Here is an 11,273-nt window from a genome sequence, read left to right on the forward strand (position 1 = left end):
GAGCATGACGAGATGGAGATTTATAGAGAATAGACTATTTGGCTTGCAGGTATTTTGAGATAAGTCATACACATCGTGTGTCTCTACAGGAAACGAGATTATGATATCGCACTCTCTTTTACTTTCAGGCTCTGAAGAAGAGACCCGGCTTCTCCAAAATCCTCCACGTGAAAGCAGACAGTCTCTGCTAACGTCTTTTGTGCAGGTTCCTCAAGCCTTGGAGAGGGTGCCATCACGGCTCCAGTCAATCAAAAAGACCCAGCTGTTCCTGGAGTTGAATGCGTCTGCAGCATCGTGAAGAAGTAGGATCGAGGGCTCAGTGTGCATTTTGCTAAAGTACAAATCTAAGACAGAAAAACTTGATACAGTTATCTCGTTAATATCGGTTAGCCAGTTTGACTTGCAGCGGCACTATGTATGAGAAAGGGGGGGCTTGTTTTAAACCTGACAAACTCAAGAAACGCAACAGCTTACTAAATTTTCATTTGCAGTAACCTTTTTGCTTTTTTCATTCAAAAAAGTGGTTTGTGTCATTGCACAGAGCAGATTCCTTTTATTGCAACCCTTGAAGCCACACGACAGCGCTTTTTAGCTGTCCGCGTCCACACAGTGCTCGATGCAGACTAACACCAACAGCTGATGGGCTGACAGGCTGCAGAACATGATCACAGGCCAATGTGACTTCTCTTATTCAAGTTCACGTTGTGTTTGTGTCTGCGTGGATGACTTAAACACATAAATGGATCGACAAAGTACTGGATCAAGCCTGTCCTGCACTGCTGTACATTGAAACTGGACAATGGATGACTTTGAACACTTACTGCTTCCACCCAGAACAGAAATATGCTGCACCAGCTCCGAGCTCCGTGGACAGAGCACAAAGGACAGCCGCACACACACACACACACACAGACCTTCAGTCTTCTAAACACTGCCTGGCAGTGATGCATTTTGCCTCCTCTTCTCTAACATCCTCTGTTTCCATATGTTAAAAAAACAAAAAAATACAAGGTCACAAATCTTGTGTTTTTAAATATTTGGACCTGTTCATCCCAGACAGCAGGATTTAATATCTGACGTTACCGGTGCCATTCATAACAGTGTCCTCATTCCAGTGAGCGTTTTCTCCGATGTGCCATTAACGAGGGGGAAAGGGGGACCAGGTGTTTAATCACTAAAATCAAAAGCAGTGTTGCAGTTTGATTTAAATGTGTGTGAATTTAAGGCGTTGTGTTTCATATGGGACAAAGTCTCCAGGTGTATGCAGGTGTTGTAGAGTTTGGACGTCATCCGACTTTCTTCGTTTACCACCTGAATCAGTGCCATTCCCGTTCACGGAGCTTCTCGTGGCCAAAGCTCTTGTGCGATTCCTCATTTGTATTCATTTAACATTAACGTCCTCTGCCTCCCTCTGCTGGTGATTCCATGCAGATGCAGCGCTGACGTGCAGCTGGCGTTATGTGACACTTTGTACCCTTTGCAGCATGGAACAAGGATCACCTTTTACTATTTTGCAGACATAAGGGATCAGGTCTTCGGTGTCACCTTTAAAATTGGAAAAGCAACCTGACTACAATTTAGCGTATGATGGAAATCCTCAAGAAGTATGAGTAGCAATACCTGCAGTAGTTAAACTTACTGTGTTCACTCTTCTGTGCTGCAAATAACTTAAAAGGGAGGAGCTCCAGTGATTTTTATACAGCCAGATCACCCGTATACACACACACAGATACACACAGTAATACAGCCTGTGAAAACAGTATCTTAATATATGCTGAGGCTCTGCAGGAGCGTTGTCCTGTCTGAGAAAATAGAAATTGTGATCTGGTGGTTATCTCACATTTCTAACAGAAAACCTGGGATCTGAACTGTGGGTGTAAAAAGATGTAGGTGGTTACCAAAAAACTGTATTTCGGAGTGCTGCGATGGACTGTTTTATTTATTTTTTTATTGTTTTTGGAACTTGATGATACTATGGACCAAAATTCTGCTGCACTGAATTTTAAATGTCTCTCTAATGAGTTCCCTGACTTTATGGAAGTGCAATACTAAATCTCTAAATGGAGCTCACAATCAGTTTTAAAGGGGACCTATTGTGCTCATTTCAATTTAATTCAATTTTATTTATATTCCCAACAACAGTCGCCTCAAGGCGCTTAATATTGTGGAGTAAAGAAGAAACCACAATATTGGAAAGAAACCTCAACAATCATTTGACCCCCGCCAGTGAGCAAGAAGTTGGCGACAGTGGGAAGGAAAAACTCCCGATTAACAGGAAGAAACCTCCGGCAGACCAGGCTCAGGGAGGGACAGCCATCTGCTGCGATTGGGTGCTGAGGGTAAAGAGCGCCATATTTTTATTCTTGGGCTCTACTAGGGTAGCTTTGCATGATTCACAGACAAAAACTTATTTTAAGCAAAATAAGCCCTCAGAAAGATTCAGAAAGTCACGTGACAGGTAGGTGGAGATTCTGTTCTTACAGTTATCTGCCTCGGATGACCGTATTAAGGATTTCCGCTCTCTCTGTGACATCATAAAGATGTCATCTGTAGCCTGATAAACTTTCAGAAACCAAACGTTTCGTCTGAAGCCTTAGCTTTTGGTTCACAGTGTGAAAGGAAAGCATACCAGGTCCCTCGCTATAAACAAATCACGAGCACAGTTCTGTAACAAGTTTCAAAATTAATCAAGAGACGTGCAGAACATCACTTCTTCTTCTACTCTGTCACTTTGCACACCTTATCCGCCCGACGGCCCTGCCTCGCCACGCCAGGCTGCATCATTTGTGGGCGGAACAGCAGCAGAGCAGAGCAGGTTGACATTTTCAAGGAGCCCTGTGTGGGTGTGTGTCACGTGAACTCTTTAGAATTCACAGATAAACAAAGCTCTTAGCCGCTCTGCTTCACAGTCAGATATACGTACGCAGACTTGTATAACTGCAAATTGTAGTGACGACAATTGGGGAACAGTCGTGGATGTCCATTTCTCCGTGTTCTTCCAGTACCGCATATTTATTATCCCACACTGGTCACAGATTGCTGGGTGCAGGTGAAGGAAATGTGGGGAATGGTGTAAACGTTTGCTGACACAATAGAGAAAACACAAAAGCACTTGTTGATTTTTTTGTTTTGTTTTTTTTGTTTTAGACAATCCTGCCTTGGTTATCAGCTACTCTGTACATAATGTTTGCTTAAAAAAAAGCAACAAAAATGACCAACCTTTGATGTTATATAATATTAAGGTCATACTAACGAGTGGCAAAGTTGAAGTTTACAGGTGTTCACTCTGTAAGCGTTTTCTCTCCAAAGGTTTGACGACAGACGAGCAGAGAGAATTATATTATGTATAACAGTAGTGTTGAAATTGCAGTTGTGTACTAGATACTTTATATTAAATGTGCATCAGAGTCATATAGAGATGGAAATTATTTAAGAAGAGGTTAAAGATAATAATCAGCTATTTATTTCTATAAAAAAAGAGCGATGTGTAATACTGTTGGCATGTTTGTGTTCACGCATCAGTCATTGAGTTGCCTTCTTTACTGTTCTGCTACTGTGGCGAGAAAATTATTAGATGTTTAAAGAGCTTTGATTGCCTGCAGGTTAATAATCTTTATTTCAACCCGTCTGTTGTTGCACTAGTGAAAAACAAAACAGGATTTAAAAAAAAAAAGAAGATATTTCAGATGTTTATTATAAGAGTGTTGTTTTTAATGTTCAGCTATCTCTCAGTATTTTAACAGACATATGATGCACTTTTTTCCCCCCTTTTATCGGCCGGCCGGTTGTCGGTTGAGTCGGGAGCGACGGCGGTCGGCCTGCCTGTCGGCGCCTTCTGATGGGCTACTAAAAAGGAACTCTTCGCTTATACGTCGGTTTCATTGGGAAGGTGATTTCGGAAACACGATAAGCGATACCTTTACGGACTTCTATAAGTGAACAGACGTACGGTTTCTCATCTCTCATATCTCTTCATGTTGGGAAGGGGAAAAGATCGAACCTGATTCAGCTACATTCAAGTGCTTTTTAGGTTACCGATATGACCTTACGCTCATCTATTTTGAAACGTTTTTAATTCATTTGCTTTAGTTTTGCTTTTATTTGCCGATTTCACGCGCACATCCATCAGTACATCAGTTGCTTTATTTTGAAGTTGGCCTGCTGAGGTTGTTGCAGAGCCCTTTTGTTGCCCTCTAAACCTGCAGATTAGAGGTGCCAAGCGTGCACCTTTTGGTTTGAGCTATGATCCTGTAGTTGTTTCATTGTTTTGAAATTGAAAGGTACTTTCTCATTCACTTTTGTTTTATTTAAATCAAGCATCCTCTGTTGCACTTACCCCAGTTTATCATAGTGTGCAATAGAAAAATGGTGTCTGAGTGTTCATGTACCTCTCTGTACATATTTTACGTGTGATTGATTGTATTCTGCCCATTCATCTGAACAGTATTTTACACATTACCTCAACACTTAACTGGGCAATTAAGTGTGCCGTTTGTCTTTGTAATCTTTTTTTCTTTTATTTTTTGACCTCCAGCTGATCCATGAACTTCATCCGATTTGCTTGAGACGAAATGAATTCTGTTGCTGGAAAAACAACAAAAAACCCAAATAACTTTCCCAAAACATGATCAGCCTTCTCTGATGACTGCAATAGATGGAAATGTTTTACTACTCATTTTCACTCATTTTGTTGTCATCAATAAAAACTGCTTTAAATTGTACTGGCTCATTTTTTAAAAGAATTTTTGTGTCATTTTAGAATAAAATCATATCCTAGTAAGATTTTAAGATATGACTATGTAGTAGAAAATCCTTTAAAACAGAGAGATCACGGTTGGAAGACCTTACAGTACCTGGCCCTAGACTCACAGGCCACTTTATTAGCTACACCTTGCTAGAAACCAAAGGTGCTCTGTTGGATTGAGATGTGGTGACTGTGGAGGCCATTCGAGTACTGCAAACTCATTTGTCATGTTAAAAAAAACAGTTTGAGATGATTTGAGCTTTGTGACATGGTGTGTTATCGGAAGATGGGTACACTGTGGTCATGAAGGGATGGACATCAGCAGCAATACTCTCATAGGCTGTAGTGTTTAAATGATGCTCAGTTGGTACATTTCTGGGCATGATGCACCTGAGTCTAATAAATCCACCCCAAAATCAAATTTTACCATCTATTTTCTATAAAAATTTCATTTATTATTGTAAAATTAGAAATCTGTGACTTAAATTGATAAGGAACACCCGATGACACAACTTGTCAACGTGTGCATACTTTTGAAAAGAAATAGAAATGAAATAAAAGCACCGTCCCCACATGTAACGAGCAGATCACGTTAGCCTTGGCCTCCGGTGAAAGACGTAGCTGAATGGTTAAATCCTCTCCCTCTTCAGCCTCACGTGTTCCCTGCTGGACCGGGACTCCTGCCAGAACTTTGTCCCCATGTTTCCTCTCTGCTTTCTTACAGTCTGAATGAAGGAGGCGGCGGCTGAGTACGCTGCACACAGAGAACAAAGTTTCAGCTTTGCAGCCTCTTACACACAAACAATTTCCCAGCACAGCTGATTTCATAACTTGCTGAAACAAGTGAATGTTTCAAAGCTCCACTAATGAATGTTTTTAAAATGAGTCAAATGGCAGGATGTCATCTGAAAAAGATGATTCATAGTCAATGAAAATACAAACAATCTGCAGTGAGAATTTTTTTTTTTTTTGTCTTTAGCTTGTTTTGATTTTATTACTACAGGATGGTATAAATCCATATTTCAGAAGGTTAAGGAAAACATGAAAACATAACAGACACGATAATTTAAGGATATTTTATTGAAAGTGAAAATGGTACAAATATTCTGGAGCTGGAGCCGTTCCTACAACAGCTAAATCATAATTATATATTATTTCTTAAAGAAAATAATGAAAACGGAACAATCAAAACTTCTTATTGAAAGGTTATTGAAGCATTCAAAGCAGTGGTAGGAAACTTTGTGTGTGGGGGACTTGCATGCATTTCCCACGCTTACTTAAATGGCAGCGCAGGTGCTTTAACACTCTCATGACCCCCGAACATCTCTCCTCTGTTTTAGTAAAAGTAATACAAAACATGGATGAAAATTAACCTTCAAAGTAAACAGAAGGCTAACAACACTAAGAAAAAAGACATGGGTGAAACACTGGGGTGGCTATACTTCTACTCAAATCAACAAAATAAAATAAGGAACCAACAATTTAAAAACACCACAATCTACTATAATAAAAACAAGAAACTGAAAGTTCAACAAACATGAAAATCAAAACTTTGAACACCACAATAACAATAAAATCGCCACAGAAACCATTATGTAAACAAACTGAGGACAAAAACTAAGGAAATTTGTGTTTGGTTGATTATTTCTTTGTTGTCCCAAAGCTTCTTGCAATAAATCCTTTACTGTTGGAAAAATGCATTTGTGGGGAAAGCTTGAAAAAATTCCTAAATCTTCTCTGCCAATGCAAAACAGCTTATTCATGCTTGGTGTCCGTATTTATTGGAGTATTGGAAGTATGAAGTAACAAGAGGCTATTGGCAATTTAACAGTTTATTCATTTAACACGCAGAGGCCTCAACAGATGTGGAAGAACCTTACACAGCCACAACTGTCCGCCACCTCCTTGTCACCACCTTGGTCACACACTGCTGTGGGATGGGATCCCATTCTTCTTCCCCCATTTGCCGCAAGTCAGCCAGTGTGGTTGTACTGGTCACTCTGGTGCAAACCCCATGCTCACCCTAATCCAACAAGTGTTAGTGAGGTTGAGGTCAGGACTGCAGGCAGTCATCTGTCCTCTCCACTCCCAAACTTAACGTGGTCTCTGATAAACCCCACTCTGTGGGGCGAGCATTGTCATGTTGGCGGACTGAGTTCAGTCATAGTGTGTGGAGATATGGGACTGCCGCTGCTTGCAGAATCTCATCGATATCTCTGCATTGAGGTTGGCTTCAATGATGACGAGCCTTGCTTTTCCATCACGGTAAAAGCTGTTAGCATATCAGTGAAGCAATCAGCATAGTGCTCTCCGAGCCTTCTCCACACACAAAATCCCCCGGCTCATGCTCAAGCAGCTTTATGTATTTTCATCCATTCTTTTCCACTTATCCTTATCAGGGTCACAGGGGCAGCTGAAGCCTATCACAGCTACCGCAGGGCGAGAGGCCGGGTACACCCTGGACAGATCCAGGTCTGTTGCAGGGCAACAGACAGACACTCGCATTTACACCTATGGGCAGTTTAGAATCACCAATGAATCTAACCCCACTAACTGCATGTGTTTGGACTGTGGGAGGAAGCTGGAAGTGAACCCACGCAGACACAGGTAGAACATGCAAACTCCACACAGGCCAGATGGTGGATTTGAACCCTGTTCTTTCTTGCTGTGAGACAGCAGTACTAACCACCGTGCTGCTCTTTATGTATTGTACTTTTAGTTTCAATTCTGTTAAGTGGAAGAAGTGAAAGCAATGACTAAGATCCTGTTGCAAAGGGAAGCAGAGAATAGCAGGCAGTGGAGTTAACACAGGCATATGTGTTTTTCAAAAGTTTAGTCTCTGCTAGAGTTTCTGATGATCCAGCCCAAACTATAAGCTTTCAAGCTTAAACGTAAAAGCAGAGAGCACGTCTACTTTTGCCACAGCATTCTGGATGAAGGCTTTTCAGGGAGCTTTTACAGCAACGTGATAATAATGAATAACAGTAGTTAAGCCTAAAAGTAATACATGCATAAACTAACCTTTCAGTATGAGGAAGTGTGTTTCTATTTTAGCGGTATTTCACAAATATAAGGTGTTGGTCTCTACATGCTATCGTGGCACAGTATGGTCTGGTTTGGTTCCAGGAAGGAGGAACTGAGACCAACCTAGAAACGTCCCAGTTTAAAGTCACCAGTCCTCCATCAAATTCCCAACTGTCAGTTAGAATAACACATAACAGCTCCACAAGTAGGGAGGAAGGAAAGCACAATATATATGCATATAATATAAATTAAGCTAACAGGTGATAAAAAGTAGATATATTGGTAATCTTTAAATGTATTTACTTAGAAATCCTAGCTCTAGCTGATCTACTAAGTGTCCTGTGTACAGGTAAATATACAGTTAATTGCATAATATTGAAAAAAGAAGAAAGGTTTCACTCATTTTTAATTACAAACCCACTCAGGGGTTTTCCACCTCTGCTTAGATGGGCTGAAAGTTGCTCATAGTCCTGCTGCAGAGACAGAAAAAACAAAGGTTGAATATTTATTCTGCCTCTCGCTCAAATTAAAAGACGATAGGAACAGGAGGAACTCATTTTCTCACACCGAGCCATCCATCGATCCAGCACATACATCAGACATCATTCACAAGTGACGCTTCGAGCTCAGTGCGGAAAAACACAGGTGTATAATGTATAAACCATTACTGCCTTTCTCTGAGGGATTGTCCTGACATTGTGTGCCTGCATGCTCACAGAGAGGCATTGAAGTGAGTCATTATTAATGCTTTTAATGGTTTTCCTGCAGTGACAAGTAGAAAGTCTGTTGTGAAGGCCAAACCACTGATGACTTCTGAAACGTGTTTGCTTTTTCTGGGAACTGCAGCTGAGCAGCAGGTCACCTTTGTTCAAATTCAAATACATGTGCACAAATATCAACGCTCTATTTTTAGATACCAGGAATTACGACTATCTAATTTTATATGTCGGCCTTTCAACTTTGTAATTTTACTGCTTTTGCGGTTTTTTATTTCCCAAGATTTGGGGAATGCATTGAAATGTTGTTTTGAATGTGTGCGTGATGTTCTTTGTGGATTGCATTGAGTGAGAACAGAATGCACCCCATGCTAGAGAATAGACATCTTTTCTCAGTCGTGAATTAAAGCGCCCTTTTTTTTGTGTGTGACAGTACGTATTGTTCCATCCTGAAGGGAGCAATAACAGAGACTTCAGTCAGGCTCTGTCTGCACTTGCCCACACAGTAATGAGACGAGGTCTAATCAGACAAAGTGAAAACACCTGTGTGGGTGGCCCGTGACCATTTAGAGGCTTTAGTTCCCAAACATTTTAAACACAAAATTAAAGAGCCTGCATCGGTCGTCTGTTCATCTTCGGGGGGCGCGCCGTGTCCCTCAGTATTGACACGTTAAACTCTTGGATGCACGTCATTCTCACGTTTGAACTTGAGTCTATTCTCCTTCTCGTTCACCATCTGACGCTGCTTGATTTTCATATCTGGCAGCAAGTTTACATCACGAAGATGGATCTGTGTCCTTGCTGCTTATGTGGTCGTCAGTCTGTGCTTCAGCTGTTTCCCATAAGAGCCGAGCTGCCTGTAGGGTGCAGATTCGCAACCCTCAAATTATCTCGTCTCTGTGCGTTAACCCTGTAATGCCAAGTGTGTTATGTTTGATGCACGGATATTTGTGAGTTTTTGAGACTTGTTACATTCCCCTAAGAAGTTTTGGGGCATATAGGAAAATGAAAAAGAAGTGTCTGGGTTGAAAAGAGACATTGAGGCAAAAGTCTGAAACACATACTGTTTGCAATACTTTGGAAATCAGCTAAAAGTCTCTGTGCAGAACTGATATGTAGTACTGTAGGCTTCTTTCTGCCGCTTCCTTAATGTGGCTTAAATAAAGCTGACCACAGCTATAGATCTGCAGCCTAAGCAAATCTTAATTGGAAACTTCCAACCAAACACGTGATCAGTAATGGATTCTGGGTAACCATTCGTGACATGGTGCTTGTCAGGGTGCACCGATTTCTCTTTAAAGCACAGAGGGGCAATTTTGAGTTACTTTCCTCTGCAGTTATTTTTTGTGCCAGTCTTGAAGTTCTCTAATTATATGTGAATGCATTAAAATAAAACACTTTTCTGAACCATTTATCAATTCTGTGAGATTAATTCTGAACAATCTGCAAGCAACTGAAACAAATAATGTATACCACTGAACTGACCTCTGCCTGCCAGACTCCACATAAGTTATTTTCTTCCATGCTCTATAAAGTCCAACAGTTAGCGTGTTTGTTGACGTGGCTGGAATAAATTGGTGAGAGTCAATGTTGTGAACTTTTCCCCTTAAAGCTTCCCATATTCAGTGTTGGAAAAACATCTAATTCGTTTCAGGCCACTTATTCTTTCCCCTAATGAAAAATAGCCTAAATGTTAAAACATAAAAAAATGAAAAATTATGTCATTTTAGCTCTCCTGATGTGATGAAACTTTGACACATCACATTTCTACAGTCACAGGCAACTTCATCAACTATACCTTGCTAGAATCAGGTCAGACCTCCTTTAATCTTCACAACTGCCTTTATTCTTCATGGCTTTGTGACATGGTGTGTTATCCTGCTGGAAGCAACTATCAGTAGATACGTGCACTGTGGCCATAAAGGGATGGACATTAGCAGCAACAATATGAAGGTAGTCTGTGGTGTTCAAATGATGGTCTAAGGAACTTGGACTTCTTTAAGTTGCTTGAAGACATTTCACCTCTCATCTGAGAAGCTTCTTCAGTTCTAGGGTCAAATGGTGGAGAGTCCCAGATTTAAGCCCTGTGGGAGTGCCCCCCTAAGAGCGACAATGGACCCCCTAATAATCCTCTACATGAGCCAAGGTGTGAAAAAGGGTGTAGGTCACAATCAGCCAAGGTTTCGGGTGAGTTCATTTTTTAAATGATGGTTATCTGGTGCTAAAGGGCCCAAAGTGTGCCAAGAAAATTGAGACTCATCAACCCAGACAACACTTTCTCAGTCTTTTAATATCCAGTTTTGGTCAGCATGTGTGAATTGTCACTTTTCAGTTCTTAACCAGTACCAGGTGTGGTCTTCTGCTGCTTGTAGCGCATCTTGAGATGCTCTGCTACATACCTCAGTTGTAACCAGTAGTTATTTGAATTAATATTACCTTCACTTAACCTTAAAGCAGTCTGGCCTTTCTCCTCTGACATTAATAAGGCATTTTCCCTCAGAACTGCCGCTCATTGGACATTTTCTCTTTTTCAGACCATTCTTTGTAATACTTTAATTTTTTTTAAAGTAATTCCCTTAAATTCTGGAGTAAAATTCTAGCTGCTCATCAGTTTCTGAAATACTCAGACCTGCCTATTTGGCACCAACAATCGTGACACATTCAGATCTACCATGCCAGAATCATTCAGCTGCTGCCATGCGATTAGCCGATTAGATTTATGCGTTAACAAGCAGCTGAACATGTGCATTAAAAAAACCAGCCAGTGAGGGTTTGTAGATAAAGAGGCC

At 40.8% G+C, this 11,273-nt stretch overlaps 1 protein-coding gene across 2 annotated transcripts in view; it reads left to right on the plus strand.

Moving 5' to 3' along the window:
* Positions 1-4,701, plus strand: part of fbxo41 (F-box protein 41) — a 65,240-nt gene extending 60,539 nt beyond the window's left edge. For both annotated transcript variants that reach the window (XM_031752263.2, XM_039613019.1), the window contains exon 14: positions 129-4,701. In XM_031752263.2, the coding sequence (XP_031608123.1) occupies positions 129-191 (63 nt within the window). In that variant the 3' untranslated portion in view covers positions 192-4,701. The remainder of the gene's footprint in view (positions 1-128) is intronic.
* Positions 4,702-11,273: the final 6,572 nt, after the last annotated feature.

This window comes from Oreochromis aureus, linkage group 6 (assembly GCF_013358895.1).
Source record: "Oreochromis aureus strain Israel breed Guangdong linkage group 6, ZZ_aureus, whole genome shotgun sequence".
Classification (NCBI taxonomy): domain Eukaryota; kingdom Metazoa; phylum Chordata; class Actinopteri; order Cichliformes; family Cichlidae; genus Oreochromis; species Oreochromis aureus.